The 20299-nt window shown below is 41.9% G+C and overlaps 1 protein-coding gene across 1 annotated transcript in view; it reads left to right on the top strand.

Moving 5' to 3' along the window:
• The window catches only part of PTPRT (protein tyrosine phosphatase, receptor type, T), a 617594-nt gene that overhangs the window by 516115 nt on the left and 81180 nt on the right, over positions 1–20299 (top strand). Inside the window, exon 16 of the mRNA XM_004687014.2 lies at positions 9226–9374. Within this exon, the coding sequence (XP_004687071.1) occupies positions 9226–9374 (149 nt within the window). The remainder of the gene's footprint in view (positions 1–9225; positions 9375–20299) is intronic.

Raw genomic sequence — 20299 nt, 5'->3', positions numbered from 1 at the left:
ATGCATAATGCATGAGGCCAGTGCATGCTCGGTACCTTCTGACAGACAGACACATCTGCTATTTGCAGTCTGTGAGATCCTAACAGCCTGGACTTTTCCAGTGATACATACTGATGTCTTCAGAAGCACCTCTTTCCTTTGAGCTGCTGTTCTTGGGGGTAGCTGGTGAGTGCTTGGAGAGCTTAGAGGTCCTGGTTCAGAAATATACACACAATGGTGCTATTTGGGAGAAAGTAAAAGTATATCAAAATCCTGCATTGCTCAGAGGATTTTGAAGAGCTTTCATTCTAATTCTGGTGGAAGAAGGACCTATGGAAAAGCTAACATTTTGAATGTCGTTATCCAGCTACTACTACTTAAAAATAATGGTCACAAAGACATTCTGATAACAATAATGGATATCAAAGAAGAAGGGAAAATTATCCTTAATATCTTCAATCTAACACATCAGCATAGCTCTGCTTTCTTATAGTGGTAATCATAATGTAGACAGTTTTATTTTCTAGGTTTTATCCCCAACTTAATGTAACCCAGTTAGCATTTTTCTGTGTTGTTACACAGTTTTCATTTTTAATGGCATTCCATCATTTTAATAGCTGCATAATATTCCATCCAGGGCATGCACCATAATTTACTGAACTGGTCCCCTATTGTTAGACATTTATGAGGCTGTAACCAATTATTTGCTATTCAAAGAAGCAACAGCACAGGCTGAAGGTGAGAGCTGGGCTCTGCAGCCTGAAGAACCAGGGACAGTTCCCATTGATGTTTGACAATGTTTGTAGACATTTTTGATTGTCAGGCCTGGGAGTAGGAGGAGCCACTGGCATCTCTTGGGTAAGACCAAGAATGCTGTTAAACACCCTTAAACACTAAAGATAGTCCCCACAGCAAAAAGTTATCACACCCAAAATGTCGATAGTGCAGGTTGGGAACCCTGGCTCGTACAAAGATGTGTTTTGTAGCATTATCTACACTGTGTAGGTATGTTTCTTTTTTTGTTATTGTTTGGCTAAAGCCCCAGGAAAATGGGAATTCTGGATTAGAGGGAATATGTCATTTGGCCATCTTAGGAGAATTGGGGGGGTGGGAGTAAGGAAGTGACTGAGGACCTCCAAGGAGCCCTGGGAGAAGCAGCATTCAACGCGGCCAGTGCTCTAAGGACAAGGGCCCTGGAGGGGGGCTGTACTCCTGGAGGGCAGTGGGTTGGACAACCCAGAGCTAGCTGTCCATTTGCTGTGGCTTTTGCAAAGGGCCTCCTAGCTACATGGGAGAAATAATTTGGAGACTCCAGTGGCCATTCCTGTCCAGAGAATCCAAGCTTCTGTAATCTGTAATGACGTGAAATTTGGGGTCGAGCCATAACTGGGAGAAAACATGTGTTAGTTTGTGGTTGGTTTAGGGTTGGTTTGTGAACCTGTGAGTGAAGTGTGGATAAAACAAGGGGGCTCAGGAGAAAAGTTTCTTTCCGTCATTTCTCCAGAATGTTCATTTTGGGGAGCAGATCAAACACAGAATTAAATTAGAGCCAGGAAACAGGCATGCAGAGTGCTGGAGCAAGAGGGGGAAGAGAAACCTACATTGGCTGGGTCTGTTAGGTTAAGTCCATGCTAGGCAATTAATGTTCATTGTTTTTATTTCATGGTCATTATACTCATTTTCTAGCACTACCATAGCAAAGTGCCACAAACTGGCTGCTTAAAATAACTAAATTTATTGTCTGATAGATCTGAGGGTAAAGGTCAGAAATCAAGGTGTCCACTCCATCTGAGACTCTGGGCAAGGAGACTTACCTGCCTTCTCCTCACTTCCACATGGTGCCATCAATCCACTCTGCTTCTTGGCTAGCAGCTGCCTGGTGCAACTTCTGTCTCTAGCCTCTGCATGGGCTCTGTCCAAACTTCCCTCTTCTTGTAAGGAGTCCAGTCTTGCTAGATGAGTGCCTCATCATAACTAATTACATCTGCAAGACCCCATTTCCAAATAAGATCACCCTCAGATATAAGAGGTGAGGACTTCAGCATACCTTTTGGGAGGATATGATTCAACCAAGAACAAACCATTTTAAAAGCATCAGTTCTTGCTGAGATGCTGAGGCCTCTGCCCCCAGAGCAAAATCCATACCCAGAGAGGAGAAAGGACATGTCCCCATAACTCTATGAGCTGTTTTGAGATCTAGGGCTGACACTCAGTCTCCAACCTTCTGGTCCTCCATTCCACTGATACAAACAGTAGTGTTGCTTTGCTTGCTTTGCTAATTCAAACCAACCCAAGACAGGGTCCTCAAACTGGGGCATGTATTAAAATTGCCTTGAGGTCTTATTCATCACCTGGAGTTTCTGATTCAGTAGGTCAGAGGTTGAGTGAGATAAATTGCATTGCTAATGCAGTCCCAGGTGAAATTGACACCACTGGCCTAAGACTACCCTGGGAGAACCAGGGCACTACATGGATGTACTCAGTTTGGTGGCACATTATTGTCACTTTGAGAACTTGGAAAAACCCAGGTGCCCAGGATGCACCCCAGACCAATTAAATTAGAGTCTCATCAGTGAAGTTTGCAGTGCCCACAGATGGTTTATGTAGTCAGGGTTGAGAAGTTTGTCTCTAGAATACATCAAAGAATGCTTTTAGAGAAAACCACCCTGCAGGACACCTGCTCTAGAGGATTTATATTTAATAAATAAGGAGGCCATTTAAAGCAACGCGACTGTTCCCTGTATTTATTTTATTATATATATATATATTAATATTATATTAATATATATATTTATTTATATCATTCTTCACTTTGTACATTTTTCCATCTCGGTTGTAATCCCCGTAGACTTCCCACCTCCACCTCACCCACGTGCCATCACCGCAGTCCCGAGCATCCTTCGTGCCCACGTTTTGATCTTGTTCCACTCTCTGCCCTGTAGAATGTCTCTGGTTTTAAGCTGTTGGTTGATTTTCATTTTCACTTTATTACTTTTCCTTTTATCTTGCTGCTCCCTTACACTCCTGCTATGAATGAAACCATCCAGTATTTTTCTTTTTCTTTCTGACTTATTTCACTAAGCATGATCCCTTCCAGCTCCATCCATGTTGCTAGAGATGGCATGAGTTTATCTTTTTTGATTGCTGAGTACTATTCCATTATGTCCATGTACCACATCTTCTTGATCTAATCATCTGTTTGGGGGTATTTGGGTTGATTCCACATCTTCCCGATTGTAAATAGAGCAGCAATAAATGTTTCCTGTATTTAGCAGATTGTGGTACCAGAGAGGATTTATTGAGTGCTGACTATGTACCATGAGTTGTGAACAATGCTTTGCTTTCCACCTCCCACTCAGCCTTTGCAACCACCTTGCAGGAGAACACTGCTGTTACCTGCCTTCGATAGACTGGAGGAAACTGACATGCAGAGGATGAGAAACTTGCAAAGCTCACACAGTTAGTCTGAGAGGGAGACAGGTTGGGATGCCAGGTTGTCTGGCGCCAGTGCTTGTGCGTTAGTTCTTACAGTGTCCTGCCTCCTGAGAGAAGAGAAAGCAGTGTGTTCTCCTTTAAATGCTGTATGTACTCATCTCCTCCCTTACCCGACTGGCTCCAAGGTGACGCAGTCCAACTTTTGCCTCACTCTTAGTAATTCTCAGTCAGTGGGGCTGGGATTAATGAGTTCTTGTTGCGTTCATAAGGGGTTAGAATCATGTGAACCATGGACTGAATTTGCACTTCTAATTTCATCCCACAAGTAGAAGCAGAGGAACGGCGGGAATAGCATCCTGAGCTGGCAGGCGGAGTGCAGGGTTGGGTCCTGGGGGCCCACGAGGCGCTGGCTGCCTTGGCTGAGCCCCTCCTCTGTCCAGGCTTCAGTTTCTTTATAAAATGAGTGGATGGGGAAGTTCCCCTCCAATTCCAGTGTGTCATTTTAATTAGAGATGCAGTGAGCCTGCAGAGAAGCACCATGATGTAAATGTTTTTAAATGCTAGGTTTTTTGTTTTTTGTTTTTTTTTTAAGATTTATTTATTTATGCTTACAGAACTGGGGACAGAGGTATGGTGGGTGAGAGGGTTCACCAGGGACAGAGTGGGGATCAGGTAGCTCTCCTGAAATACACTGCTGAGGGGAGCAGCGAGTGGGTCAGGAGAGGTCTGCCACGCCATGTGGGTCAGTTCCCTGGCCAGGGATCAAACTCATGCTGCAGTGGCTTTGGCAACCTTCATAATGAGGTGCCATCTCGCCACCAGGGAGGGCCCAAAATACTAGGTTTAAAATAGAAGTAGAGTCTCAGCTGTTTTCTTTGTCCACCTCACAGGGAGAGGTTGGACAGCTCTCTGGCCCCGGGGCTTCAGTCTTTGTGGTCCCCCTGGAAGTCCATCCAGAGATGCCCATGGAAGAAGGAGCCAGGAAGACTATGGGGTCTGGCCCATGGTTCCCCAGAAAAATGGGTCTGACTCTTCACAGCCAAAGAAAATAAACAGCAGAACTGCCAAGACTCCTGCCCAATGTCTTTTGCCTCCTCTTCCTAGCCCAGAACAGATTCAATGGTTTTACAGAATCCAGTTGCTAGAAGGTCCTACTGCCCTTTTCCTGGTAGTTTTCCAGATGCTACTTGAACTCCTCCAATGATGGGGAGCTCATTACTTCCAGAATCCCAAAGAGAGCAGGGTCACATCTGGATTTTCCCATCATGGTCTGTTTCCATCCAGTAGGTACTCTAAAAAGCAGGTGCTCATTAAAGATGTTTCAACAATAGAGTACTGAAGAAAGAAGAAACTACTAACTATGGGGAAAGGCAAAGACTTCTTAGACCTCTAAAGGTGAAGAAAAGGTTGCCTGAGAGGAAAAAATAGAAAGGGCAATTCATGTGCTAGATACTTTCAGAAGAGACCCACGCAGCTCTATCTTGCTAGATATTTCTTCCTTGTGTCAAGCCAACCCAGTCCTAATTCTGCCCCTTGGGGCCAGATGTCAAATGTGTGAAGAGAACATTCCTAAATATTCTGTCTCCATGAGAAATGTCCCTGTTTGTTTCAGAAACTCCTCCTGATAGTGTATTTCAGAACCTTCCCAGTCCTGCATTCCTGTCCCTTGAGCCGTTCCACCTGCCACTGTCCTTTATAAAGAGTAGTGCTCAGAATAAATCACAGGGCTCGTGGCCCATCATAGGCACATCCCCTGCCACCTACCCCCACTCAGCTAACAAGCACAGGTCGGAGGCCTCGATGCGATCTGTTAGGAGGAAGCATGCCAGGAGCTGCAGCCACGTCACGCAGCCCCCACCTGTCAGAAGCAGTAAATGTCCCCTTGCTGTGTTTAAAACATTCTTCAGCCCCAGAAACATCCCTGCAGAAAAAGAGATAGGCTTATGCATGCTGTCTTTTTACCAGCTTCTGGTACCCCCTGCTGGCGAAACTGTGTGACCCAATCAGTAAGAATCTCAGAACAACTAGTGAAAAAATTCCAAGGTTGGGTAGTCCCCCCAACAAGTTCCAGAAATGAGAAGGCTCTGAGGAGTTCTCATGATTTGACGTGGTCCTGGGACTATTTTGTGGACTTCACAAAAGCAATCTATAGGTATAGGATGCCTCTGTGAGCACTGAGGGGGAAAACACTGACTCCTGTGTACATTCCAATCGTTCTTCAAAGAGCCTGAGAGTTTTGTGACAACCTCAGGAAGGAAAGACAGTTGTTGAAAAGTGTTCACTCAGAAGTGCAAATATTCCTGATCACAAACTAATTCCATGCAGGTTTCTCTTCCTCTTTCTCTGCATGATTCCTTTTGGAAGTGGATCTGATTTGTGATCAGAATAGGATGCAATCTATGCTTCAAATTGTAGACTTTTAAATTCGGATTTGCACAACAAATTTATTGAGTACCGGCTATTTGCCAGACGCTTGGGAGGAAGCTGGAGTAGGTACAAGAAGTCAAAAGCCTCTCGTCCCAAGAGGTTCTTGCTCTAGTGGGTAAGAGAGTTGAATCACTGCAATTCTGCTCAAAGAGTGCTCAGCTCACATAGCAACGAGGCCTTCCTTGATCTGCTGACAGGGTTCAAACCAGTTATTAGCTCTCTTATCGCTCCATGTGTTTCTCCTTCTTGGCTTTCATCACCTGTGTGATTTTATATTTATTTCTGTATTTATGGTGTAGTGCCTGTCTTTGCCATTAGCCACTGTGTTCTGTGGAAGTCAAGATCATGTCTGGGTTTGACACAATGGACTTCTTACATCTAGCAGAGATTATATATCATCTCTGCGGGTGCTTGTAAATACTTGTTTTGTGGGTTTTTCAACCAAGAGGATCTGTTTAGAAGACCAGAGGAGAATAGAGACTCGTTAAGGAGCAGCGGGCACTGAGGAGGGTATGGAGAGGAAAGTGAGAAGGTCGGTGTGTCCTTAGCAGAGAGAAGTGTGCCGGATGAGGCTGAGTAGAAGCCTGAAGATGAGTCTGGTATGTCCAGCTCACCGTTTGAGAACCTCCCTTTCTTAGGAAAAAGATAGGGGAGAGGGGGATCAGTGAAAACCTATGGCTGTAGGAATAAACTTGATTTTTCCTGTAGATATAACAAGTTTCTTTAACACTTAAATTTTGAATTCTGCTAGGAGAAAGTTCCCCCAGCTGTGGTCTGTGCTTTATTTGCTTCTACATTTCCCCATTTCCACTTTGTCGTGTGTCTACCTGTTGCTGAAATGCCTTTCTATACATTTCAAAATGGCTCTATAGCAGCAGTGTCACTGTGAACACCATTTCGATCATGAGCCAAATACGCGAGATGTCATATATATGTGACTTTTTGCATTCAGCTTGCTGTCCAATTTTTAAATATATTTTGGAAAGGCTCAATTTTTCATTGCTTTATCCAGGTGTTCAGAACTATGCAAACATTTCTATAAAAAGCCATTTTTCATAGACTCAGCAAGGCCTTTTCTGTATTATTCTTCCTCTGGAAAGAATTGATTTGTGTCTAAGACAACTCTTTCCATATTTTTTTGTCCTGAACAGAATGGGATAGGTTGGGAGTCCTGCCCTAAGGAAATATCAAAGCCTCCAGAATATACTCAATTACAGTTTTAAAGTTAACTCTTATCACATTTCCTTTTATTTCCTGCTGGGGCCATGTGAGTGGAACTTGGATAGAGGCAAAGGGTCTGCTGTATATCTTTTCAAATTTATGATTAAGAAGGTCACATATACATTTTTAAACATTCCTTTTTGATAATAAATGAAGAGTGAAACTTCAAAATGTCATCAGCCACAGAATCACTCATTTTTCTCTGCCTGGAGATCCCCCAGCCCTTCCTGATGCCTGCCAGTGGTACAGAAAGGCCCAGCTGATCTGCTGCTTCATTTCTTGTTTTTGTTTTTGTTTTCTGTAAGCCTGGTATAGTTTCACTAGTGAATCACTATGCCCGTAGCCAAAGAATTATAACCAAAAGATGCATTCCTATTCCTGAGTGCCCAGCTCTCCTCAGGCCAGAGGGGGAGGGGTGGAAATGAGGAAGTCCATCTTGGTCTACATTGGTTGTAAAGTGGCCAAAATGAGGGATGAAGAGTAATCCTGTCCCTGTATCTTACCTTGGGTTGTCCACACCTTTTCACCCCAGTTAACAGTCCTGGTCTACATAATCCTGTAAATTATCCTCATATGAATGTTCCAGCTGGCATTCTTCTGCATAGTCAATGCTTGGTTCAAGGCGGATAGATATACTACTAATCTGGCATTTACCACAGAAACCACCTCTAAAACACCTCTGAGTCTGGGCTTATTCCTTCACACCATCACCTCTGGAAATTGCCCATTTCATGATCAGGTGGGCTCAATATTGTAAACTTCCTTTCTGCATGTGCTGAGTTTGACTTTTCTCCATGTTGAGATGGAAGAGACCAAAATGAGTGTGAACCCAAGTTCTGGGAAAATTGGAGACACCTGGAAGAATTTTCCCTCAAAATATTTAATGTGCAACCAATAGCCATTTATACCATAGAGATATAATAACCCTATCTTGATGCATAAATGTTGGGGAAACTTAGAGGGATCAGGTTGGTTTTTATTTAAAGAATTGTCATATGCAAGAGGGTTTACTCATTTTTATATCACTGAAAAAACCATAAGTTAAAATATAGGGAAGGTAGGTTTCAAACCCTCACAAAGAAGAAATTTCTAACCTCAGTTCCCTCATTGATGAGGTATCAAAGTCTTGATACAATCCAGGGATTTCACAGTGGGCCTATTGGGGTGGGGATTCAGACCTTGGAAGCAGCTGAACTTGTAGCAATATATAAAAACAGGAATAACAGCTGCTGTTTGCTGAATATTCACTATGTACTAGGCACTGTGCTCTGTATGTTTCACACGCTATTTCATTTCATCCTCATAGCCCTATGAAGTTTGTCCTGTTGTTTGCCATATTTGGCAGACAGGTTCAGAATTTAAAGAACGTAAGGAACTTACCCTGGGTCAAGCAGCCAGCAAGTAGCAGACACAGGATATGAGCCCAACTCTGCCTGACCCCAGCTGATGGTTTTAGCCTCCAATGGATAGTATCAGAATCTCCCACGGAACTTGGTAGTCATGCAAGCATTCTCACTGTTTTACTTCCATGAGCCTGAGTGTCTGTTTTTATCAATCTTCCAAATGATTCTACTTTACACTGGAGTTTGAGAACTGCTGCTCTATAATATTATAATTATTTTTATTATAATACCCATCCCATTGTAAGGATATTATTCCAACAGTAATAGCTATACTTCAAGTTTAGCTTTCACTTTTCTCCTTTCAAGCTTACACGACTGACTCACCTCCACTGTTACTCTCTGCCCACCTACTATGATGGGTTATTTTGTGAACTCTGTTCTGAGAAGGCAAGACTCTATTTTGAATGGCATTGAGAGCTACTAAAACAGAGAGATCCACCTGCTGTCTTCTTCCCTTTGACAGGGGAGCAAGAGAAACATCCTTCAAGTACTGTTGATTCCCCTTGAAAACTCAAAAACATACCATTGTTTAGGACAAGGCAGAATGAGTCTCATATTTCCCCATAAATGGAGACCATTAACCATTTCAGGGTCTTATGTTTATTCCACCTTGGCTATGCAGTACCTGCCTTGACTCTTTCTAAGATTTGGAAATTGAGGGTGGCAAGTGGGGACGGACAGAAATCGATCTTCCCAATGCTTTCATGCAACTGGCACCATCTGACTGTGATTTTTTCTTCCCCTTGCACATGTCCCAAAGGAAGCTGGCCAAGAAGCAGAAGGAGACACAGAGTGGAGCCCAGAGGGAAATGGGACCCGTGGCCTCAGCCGACAAACCCGCCACCAAGCTCAGTGCCAGTCGCAACGATGAAGGCTTCTCCTCTAGCTCTCAAGATGTTAATGGATTCAGTAAGTTGAGTCAACTAAGGGGATGGATCCAGCTTGACCTTAGCACCTCTGCTGTGGTACAACATATCTCCCAAAGCTTGGTTAGTTCCAAACCATAACCAGGGTTCCACGTGGTATTTATCAGCAGCCACGTCCTTGTGCAGAGTTAACACACAGCATCCTAAGCTAATAAAAGTGGTGAAGATTTCAAGGTTAACCCTTGTCCAAAGGAGAACCTCAACACTGGTAATATCTAAAGCTACCTTGGTCATCAGACTCAAGAAAACTGTCTTTTATCCTCTTCTTCCTATATGTCAGTTCTCCCCTGTATTTAACAAGAATGCTTGATTCCTATTCCAAATTGAGGAATGCAGGAAATCTAAAGGAATATGAACATATACATATGCACATAGAATTTTGCGAAAATTGCTCAGATCTGATCAGTTTGGGATGATGCAGTCTGTGAGAGGATGAATAGACAGGAAACCAGTGCTAGCTGACCACCTTTGTCCTCTCTGTATCTCTGCGAGATACGTAGTATTATTGTTCCCATTTTATATATAAGACTCAGTGCGTGGCAGGCCTTCCCAGAACTCCACAGCTGGTGCCTGATGGATGCATGATCTGAGGGTAACACAGTCCCAGTATACTTAACCTCAAGTGCAGCATATATCTGAACACACAACTTAGCTACTAAATCAAATTCTCCTGGGTGGGGAGGTGGGGTGGTGAGAGGAAGGACATAGGATATAGATTTTGTAAAAGTCATTCAACAGGTTCTCATAGATACCCTGGTTACCGCTGAACTTGGAGGGAGGAAATAGCTGCTTTCAAATATTGATACGCTGCCTTGGGAAAGATATGCATCTCAAACATATAAAAAGGTTCAAAGAATAGTAAGATGAATATTCATATTCCCTTTTGCCTAGATTCACCAGTTGTTCAATTTTATATTTGCACTTTCTTCCTGTATATGTGCACACATATATGTACACACAGATACCTACATATGTACATTTATAGTTTATACCCATATTTATTTATTTCTGTGTAATTCTTGGAACCACTTAGAAGTGTGCTCCACACTTGATGATACTGTCATTTTAGAATTTCGCATCGGTTTCCTAAGAACTAGGACAGCTCATCACTATAAACACTATAAAATGACCTGGCTCGAGATTATGTGCAGGCTCAACCCTTGGTGTTTTCTACTTGCCTTTATGTCATGTAACTGACTTTCATTTTGCCTATCGATGGTGGCATTGGACTTGAGCACTTCCTAAATGAGTAATGACTTTTAAAACAAAGTGAAATGGCACATACTGGTTATTTTATGAGCAAATATTTCCCTTCCATTTTTCTCAGTGAGCAGAGCAAGGTTTCATGACACCAGCCTTTCTTCCATTCTCAATCCAGATAAATCTCTGGGATTTACATTCTCTAGGGACTAGGAAAAGTGGATATTGACATAGGTCAGGAGAAGCAGAACAAAGGTTGGCAAGGAATTGGGTTTAATTTATCCTTGAAGAAATGTCCAGCCTGAGCTCCTCAAGCCTCTGAGGAACTCCTTATTGACTCCCCTACTTTGGTGACAAAGCAAAGAAGTTCATTTACGGAACTACACTTAGTAGTACACTTATGGAAGACACTGGGCCGGGTGGTACCCACTCAACCACAACCTCTCATGGGGCCAGCCTCTGTGCGCCCCACCTCCCATAAAGATGTCATGGGAGGACTTAAAATGCCAAAAACCTTATGATCAAAGAATGCATAAAAATCAGCTAGTTGATTTTTTTATTAGCTAGTTGAGCTTAAACTTTTTGATCTTAAGTGAAAATATGAGTAGCACTAATTTCTTAGATTACATAAGGAATCATCAGTTTTTCCCTGTGAGTCAAACATTAGATTCCAAAGAGGCAAACGCCCAAGACTGAGGGAGACTGACCAACCAGCAAGGGAGAAAAAGCATAGCCAATGAAGTCTAATTAGATATTTTAAAATCCAGAGACTATCAATATATGCATAGACTGACATTCACACATTTAATGCACAGATAAAAGTGCATAGGTATCTGCACTCATTTTAATAAAATTGCTTTTAAAAAAACAGAAAAATTTCATTTAACGTTATATTCAATTGCATTTGTTTGATCAATGAAAATTTTAGGACTCTGTGCATCTGGTGTCCTCAGGCTATTCCCACAAACGTGTTCTGGGAATTCTTTTTATTGTCCTGGAATGTGTCAGGTAGCTTTGAAAATGCCCCGGGATGGAACGATTGGGATGAGATTTGAGGGGGGCATGTAATGTAGTAATGCTTCCACTGGAGATGTAGAAATTGCTTCTGAAATCACACTGATGTATGTAAAATTGAATCTATTTTCAAGGCATTAGGGAAGTGACTGGCATCAGCATCTTTAGGAAGCCTGAGATTATTTGCAAATTCTGAAGAAGCATTGAGAGAGGCAGAGCACAATAATGGTTGTCACATCAGAAAAGATTACCGGAGAACAAGCCCTAAGCAATTACTTCATTATTGAACAGGTGGACTCTTGCTTAATTCAAACTCTGCATCTCCCGGTGTGGATTTATTTTCTGGGGGGTTCTGTTCCAAGTGACTGTTAAGTTGCACAACATCCAGTCAATCAAATCTCCCAGTCTCATTGAGAAACATGACCTCCAGACCCAGGGGTGATGGGTGTTGTCAGCTCTGGGCTCTTTGCTGTGGAGTGCTTTGGCATTCTCAAAAAAGGAATGCCTGTCACATTTCAGAAACAAACAATGTACATTATTTTCAGTTTAAGGGAATGCCGGTTTTTCTTAAGTAATCTCATTTTGATCTTATTGCCCTGTGTAACTGTTTATTTTTTTTTTCTGAGATCTCTTGCTCATTAAGATTGTTTTGTAGTTCTTCTGATGATTTCTTTCTCCTTGCTTAAATCTTCTTTGCAAATATTTTGCTCATAGAGCCTTCTCGTTTGTTTTCAGTTCAAACCAAAATGCTTCCAAACAAGCCCCTGTTAAATTCCTATGATATGGGGCTTTGTTGTCTACCCTTTCCACAATAGCATTGATAGACTCACCCATGGGGTGCCATTAGCTCACCCTGGCTTTACTACTTTGCTTCCATTCTCTTGAATTGTTCCATGGCTGGTGGGTGGAGGCAATCCATCTCTACAGGCTCTAAGATACTGGGCCACCAGGCTGTCTGCAAAGTAAGGCAGCAGGCATAGTGGTAGTCTTGCAGTGAGATTCAAAGGCCATTCTCTCAGCACTGAAAACATTTTTTCCCCTGTCCTATGAGTCCTGGGCACAATTCAAGGATAATTACAAAAAAATAATAAAATAGGGCATTGTCTCACAGATCATAAAACATTTCTACTTATAAGTTTTCATAACTTACAAAAGCCTTTTGAAAAACACTTAGGCCATAGGCCCTTATCCCTGCCCATATATAGTATTCATGTTATTACCCTCTTTCTACAAAGGAGACAGCTATGGCTGAGGTTCAGAGAGACCCCCACGCCCCAGATTATACAAGCAGTTGCAGCTTCATAAGGACTCATGTCTTCAGGTATCACTTAGCTTCTCTCTGCCTGGTTCCCCAAAGTATTTGGGAAGTACCCAATAAGAATACCTACAATAAAAGAGCAGTAAGAAAATAAATGATCAGGGGAAGGAAAACATAAATGAGGACAAGGTCAAGATCAAGTTATAATTATCTTAAGATGTGATCTGAATTTGCAGACTATTAACTTTCAAATTCAGAATTGGCTCTGAGCTTTGTAGTGGCAAAATTTCCACTTCCAAATGGGAACATAACTTTTATTGGCACCTACTTGGTGCCAGATCTCATGTTTGGTATAAATCCATTCTTAGGTCTCCTAGGAACCTAAATGAAATATGAGTCCCATTTTGTAAATATGGAAACTTCATTTCAAAGACTTGGAGTAAATTAGCCCAAAGCCTCGAATGCAAATGGTAAAGATGAATTCCCTGACCGTGGTCCTTCTCCTGTGCCTTGTCTGAGACAAGAATGCTGCCTGCTAGTGGAGAGGGTGAACTCCTCTCTGATGAGTGGCATCTGTTCTAAGGTCCGAGAGACCTTCCTGAGGTCTCAAGTCACATGAGGAATAGACAGGGGGTTTGGAGCCCGAACCAGATGTCCGACTTTGAAAAATAAGCTTCTTTGTCTGTCAGTCAGCCTTTAATTTTCCACCACCACAAAGCTGGGAGATGAGAAAGGAGATCTAGCTGAAGAGCTTGCTAGCTGGAGGTGGTGTCTCTTCTTGGTTCCTTTATCCTCTCAGAGCTTCAGGGACAGATGTGTGGCGGATGCGTCACACACAAGCTCTGTGGGAATCGTCCCCCGAGGAACTTCTTAAGTCATGGGACTGTAGATCTGATATCCTGTCCTCAGGCACTCCCGAGCTGGATCAAATCCTGGCCAACAGAGAAGGATGGCCCCTGCCGACTGAGCGCTCTCAGCCCAGTGGGGGATAGAGGTATGACAGTGGGAATCTGTGCACAGCCCAAAGCAGCCACAGTAACAACCTGCTGTCTGCCAGAGGAACACCCCCTAAGCTGCACCTGCTCTCAACATGGACAGTCCGCCCATTCATGCCTAGTTTTGTGCCTATTTGTTGGTCAGTAGCACATGCTGGCCTTCGTCTGCCTCACGTCCCTGGTGTTACAGCAGGTAGGGAAATCAGTCTTTCCTTTCCTGCAGCACCTACCCCTCCCCCAGCTATGGGACTGAGACCATAGCTTGCCCTGCTGGTCCTCCCATCAGTGGTCAGTCTCAGCAGCCCCACATCTGCTATCCACCATCCTTCTTCAGAATACATTTCTGGTTTTCAATCTGCTCGGAATCTTGATTAACCCTTCTGCCTCCATTTGGTCCATGCATGAATATGTGGCTTCCAAGGTGACCATGACTCCCTATATTGAGCTGAATTACCATCAGTACAGAGAGCTGCCATCTCTGTCACTCTGAATTCAAAGCTCGGGTTCCAAATTCACTGTTCAAGTTTAAATTAATCTCCACATGCCTAGTATATATCGCCACCTAGTCCAGAACCCCTGCATCCAGCTAAGACTGCTCACCCAGCCCAAGTGAAGGTGATTTGAGGGGACCCAAGGAAAGAGCTATGTCTTCTTGTTAGATCGGAGCCCGTTATCCCTGCCTACTGAGATATTTTTGACTTCTGGTTTTGTTAGCCCATAAGTTCAATTAAGCCCACCATTTAGGGACTCAGAAATAATAATTATAGAATTTAAATATCCATAGTAGCAGTTATCATCTGTTGATCACTATTTTGTACCAATTCCCAATGAGGGTTTTATATGCATTGTCTAACTTCATTAACATATTAGGAGAAATAAACAATACTATTGTCCCTGATGATTTACAGATGAGGAAACGGAGCTTAAACTGTAAAGAGTGTGCCTAAGTCTTCATCGCTTTAAAAAGCAGAGCTGGAACTTAAACTCAGGTCTGTCTGACACCTAACCTCACACTCAAGACTATTCCACTATACCACCATTGCACCATTATACAGCAGCTACTATACCCATTATATAGGCCAGGAAACTGAGGTTCACAGACACTGAAGCTTTGGCTCAAAGCAGCGCTTCTCAAAGTGTGGTCCCAGATGAGCAGCATCAGTGTCACCTGGAAACTTTTTAGAAGCAAATTATTCCAACTACTTCCAAGTTCTTCCAGAATACTGGATGCAAAACTAGGGGATGAGGGGAGCAGGGTGGAGCCATCAGTTTTTAGTGATTTTAGGTGATGCATGTTCCAGTTTGAAAATAGCGCTCAGATTCCAAAATCCTGTTCTTCGTGTATTAGATTATCTCTGATGACAGTAGAGTTGGAGGCACATTGGGGAAGATGGACTCTAACTCCCTTCTCTAGGCCTGGATGCACCAAGAAAACTGCCACTTTGAAATGTTGAACTTTTAAGTTTGCTAAAACCTAGATAGTCTAAAAGCCTTTCTATAGCCATGAGGGCTCACACATGGGGGCTCCTCTCAACCATCTCTGCAGTCTTCTCTCCTCTTGTCAGAACAGCAAGCTTCAGAATGAAAGGAGTGGAAATTTACAAAGAAGAGCAACCATGAGTCACACAGTGAGACCAAGAGCTTAACAGAGCATTGTGAAAGGATAAAAAAAAAAAAGTGCATGAAATTCTGTTTGCAGAGACAATTATATTTCCTGGTTCCTTCAGGATTAAATTGAATCTAGGAGAAGAATTGAATGTTACAAGCTTGCCTCCTCCAGTTTTATTGAATATTTTACAAGGATTATTGAATATTCTGCAATCATCCACTTGGCTGACAGATTAAAGGACACACTTATTAAGTTCCTGGTTGGATGGAATTGTTTACTCCTTGGAAGTACAAAATGGAAATATAAGTGGCCTTGAGAAAGTGGACAAATTGCCCATCACACTCACTAGGGGGTTAAATTAAGTCTCAAGAGAGTATGTTGGACTCAAAGGGACAGAATAGGCCATTAACTTTGGCTCACCACCCGATCCAAACTCTTCATCTTAAAGATGAGGAATTGAGTCCCAGAGTGTTTCTTCAAGGTCACTCATTGAATCACAAGCAGAAACTGAGTGGCACTTGGGGGATATGGCCACGCTGGTCCTTGTTCTGTGTGATCTCCTTTAAAGGAGTGAGGTATGGTTAATAATGGTTTGTATTCAGACAGGTTCTGTGGACCCCCATCCAATTTCTGCACTAATAGAACCTTCTCAAATTGAATTATACTTTTCATCACCTTAGGAGTATCTGAGATATTCCTTTAAATATTCATTGAATGCCAACTATACGCCAAGCCATGTAGGGATTGTGAAGATAAATAAGACATGGTCTCTGCCTTCAAGGATATTACTGTCCTCCAAGAGAAGACATGTGCATGGGTTATTTTCAATAAATGTGAGATGTGATAGAGAAAAAGCATATACACTGCGGCGATACACTGACTAGAGGCTCAGCGAGTGAATCATTCTGCCTGAGTTGAGCACCACTAGGAAGGAAGTGGATCATGACTTGAAGGAAGCCCCAAAGGAAGCATCCAAAGTGCAAGACAGAAAGACTTGGAAGTGTACAGGGCATGGTAGGCCTGGAGAAGGGGCCTGGGAGTACAAGGTACTCTGTGTTGAGAGAATATAGCCAGAGAAATTGATAAAACAGTAGCTGGAACCTTCCTGAGAAGAGACTTAACATTTGTAATCTGCTTAAATTTACTCTCCAGAAAGGACAAGCTATTTAGAAATTAAAGTGATCTAATGTTAAATGGCTTTGCATGTTTTGGGAGTTTGACCTCATATTTGATTTGTGTAGATCCAGCTTTCCACTGTAGGTGAGAAAAGACAGGTTTTTATTAGCTACAGATCCTCATTTTCATTGTGAGCTGGTCCAGCCATTCCTTCTCAATACCCTTTCAAACAGTAAAACTACAAAGCTGAAGTTGCTTTTGACAATTTATGCTAGGCCACTGCATCTTGAGAATAAAATAGAATTGTTCTCTACACCTCACAGGTGGTCCTGAATTACAACAGAGCACTTAGAAAGTACTTGTTAAAGTAATCAGGGATAAAGAAGTGATGTTGGAAATGTAAATATATAGTTGCTAGGTAGCAGAATGCACCCAGCATAGAGACCAGAGTTTTTTTTGCTTTTTTTTTTTTTCATTCATCTCAAAGATAAAACCTTGATAAGTTGAAAGCATAGAGAAGAATTCTACCAGCTAACACTTTGTGTGTAGTTACTAGACATAGCACTTTATACACATTGCTTTATGTCATTGTCTCAACAACTCACTGGGCTAGATTAAGGAAATTGAGGCTCAGAGAATTGAAGTAAATTGCCCAAGGCACACAGCTACCCTGAAGCCAAACCTGGGGTTGAACCTGGGTTTCTGTTATTGGCCTGCTGGCAGCTTGTCCTTCTTTAAATTCTTTACTGAACTTCAACTCTTCTGGTTTTTCCCCTTCTTTCCTAGCCTTCCCATGCATCTCTGTTGGTTCTTCATCTTATTATCAACCTCTAACCATCGAAGAAAACCAGGGCTGAGTTAGGAGTCTTCTTTTTTGTGTATACACTAAGTGGACGGTGATGACATTAGGTGAGAGAGAAAGTGCAGGAAGAGGACAGATTTGGAGCCAATGAGGGGGAATTCAGATCTAAACAGGTATTATTGAATCATTGACAAATGTCAGATAGGCAGTTGGATCTGTGGGTTTGGAACTCATTAGAGATATCTGGCTTGGAGAAATACATGTTTGCAACATTGTTTAGGAAGGGGGGGTTGAGTCCATTGCCATGAATAAGGAAACTGAAGTCCATAGGGATGAAAAACATGTCCAGACTCACTCAGCAAATTCATGGGCGAGCCAGAACACTGAACCAAGACTCATGTGTTAAGAGTGCCTGTAAAAATAGCAACCAAATAAAGCTGAGGGTAAAACCTGGAACTGTTTTCACAGATTTATACAGAGGCCAGAAATGAAAATAGAATTTTGATTTCTTGGCATTAAAACAAGAGGAGATGTGTTAAATGTAATAACAATGACAAATTCAACAGATGCAATGGGTTTTTTTAATTTAGTCAAAGTGCATAAATTTTTAGTTATGGAAAGCTATGGCCTTTCCTGAGTTGGAACTCAACTTTGTGAAAGAATTCATCAATTGGGTAGCTACGTGGTTGTCTACACAGCTTGGTATATGATAGGTTCTCAGTATTCAAAACAGATTTTTTAATTTAAAATACAAACTTCAAGGAATCTGAAGTATAATTTATATGTTAATGTATGTATGTTGGTGGTAGCTCTAGATATCTTGGAAAATCAATGAGGGAGTTGTAGGGCTATGGAAAAGCTCCCTGACTTTCTTACTCAGGCAGAAGTTTGGCTCATCACAGCAGGTGTGTATTAGAAGGTAGAGTCTTGGACTATCTTTTGAGAAGTAGCATTAGATAAAGTGAAAGGGAAAAATCAGGTTACCAAGGACAGACAAAATCCCTCTGTCCTCTGTTTGGCTATCTTTATATCATGCTCTAGGTGAGGCCTCCTACATGTTTCTGAAGGCAGGTGACATCATGTGTAGTTACTCAAGGTGAATCTTGGTGGGATGTTTTCAAATGGATCAAGAGAACTTCCCACTTTATTAGACATCAAATTCATCTCTAATCCATATCAAGCAAGGTTGAACAGATATCAAGTGAGAGATCCCCCAACCAAAACACTAAATGTTTGTGACACAAAGAAAAGCAATTCTTCTCCCCAAAATCCTGTTGTAACAGGCTCTATGATAGGGCATGAGATAAGTAGAGATAGATATAGAAGCTACTAGGATAGTGGTATTTGGACCATTAACCATGTGATTCATTGCTCTTTGGGTGACTTACTTTTCACCTCACCAGCCATGTGAATTGAACTCTTTAATTACATAGAGGCTGTGAATGGAAACAGAATTTCAATTTCCTGGCATTAAAACAAGAGGAGGTATGTTAAATGTAATAACAATAGTATATTCAGCAGAGATACAGTATAAATTAAATCTTGACTTGTTCTTTTCTCTTACTCTCTACTTCCAACTCAACACCAAGCTTTGATTATTCTGTATATTCAATGTATCTAAAACCCATCCACCACCTCCTTCCTTCTCTAAGTCACCATCATCTCACACCACAATAACTTAAGACCTTAAATATTCTTCATATCAATCCATGTCATTCTCTACTCCATTTTCTTCATAATAACTAGAAAGCTCTATACAAGGCAAGTCTGAACATGTGATGGATCCCTCTGTAGCTTTAAACAATTCCTTGGCTTCTGATTTTTCTTACACTAAATCAAACTCCCCGTTCCAGCCTTACTTATAGGTATTGCCCTGTCCAACTCTCCCAGCTGTTACATTTCACTGCCCCTTTCAACCACACTATCTTCTTCTCTCAGAGCTTTCACTGTTTCCAGGCCTTTTCCGCACATAGAATGTCATCATTCTGTCCAGAACAGCTGCAACCCAGACACCAAATCCAGCCCACTGACTGCTTTTATAAATAAAGTTTTATTGGAACACAATCATGTTTACTATCTAAAGATTGTCTCTATGTAACTGCTTTTGTGCTTTATCAATTGAGTTGAGTAATTGATACAGAAACCACCTAACCAACAAAGCCTAAAATTTTATGTTTTGGCCCTTAACAGAAGTGTTTTCCAGCTCTTCATCTAGAGCACTGATATATAACCACCTTCTTTGGCTCCTGTAGGTCTCAACTTACAGATTGCTTCTTTCTGACCTTTTCTCCCCAGATCAGATTATTTTCCTTTGCTATTTGCCATCAGAGAATTTTGTTCCTTTTTTTCTCAGCAATGATCTCATTTGGCAAATATGTACTGTTTTGTATCCACCCCTTCCCCAACAGATGGCAAGCTCTAAGAGGGAAGGACCATTTGTTTTTTGTGTTCTACTATATCCCCAAGCTGTGTTCAGTGTGCAGCACAGAATAGATACCCCAAACTTTATTGAGTTGAACAGATAGATGAATTGGTGATACAGCTGGGACTCAGGTGTAGCATTCCCGTATATGAAGTCAGAATAAAAAGAAATATTTTAAAACCAGGGGCTGACTATATCTTGTCCTGTTTGCTTCTACCAAAATTGAATTTATGAATCAAAGGCTATTTCTCAGTCAGTTGATATCCAGTTCTTAGCATCTCTCCCACTCTTGACAACAAACCCAAGTCTGCCAACATTGAAGGAAATGTGACAAGTCCCCTTTCATGCTTTCTGTGAAAGTGAGAGCTGCTACTCAAAATAAAATCATGTAGTTAACCATCAGCTTGTCTGAGAACATGGAACAACTATTCCTCCAATCATAGGAGAAGGAAAGGATCACATCTGGTGAGCTTCAGGCCACACATAAAGATA

This window comes from Condylura cristata, unplaced genomic scaffold (genome assembly GCF_000260355.1).
Source record: "Condylura cristata isolate star-nosed mole 26May11 unplaced genomic scaffold, ConCri1.0 scaffold00022, whole genome shotgun sequence".
NCBI lineage: Eukaryota > Metazoa > Chordata > Mammalia > Eulipotyphla > Talpidae > Condylura > Condylura cristata.
This window is presented reverse-complemented; position numbering and strand designations above follow the sequence as displayed.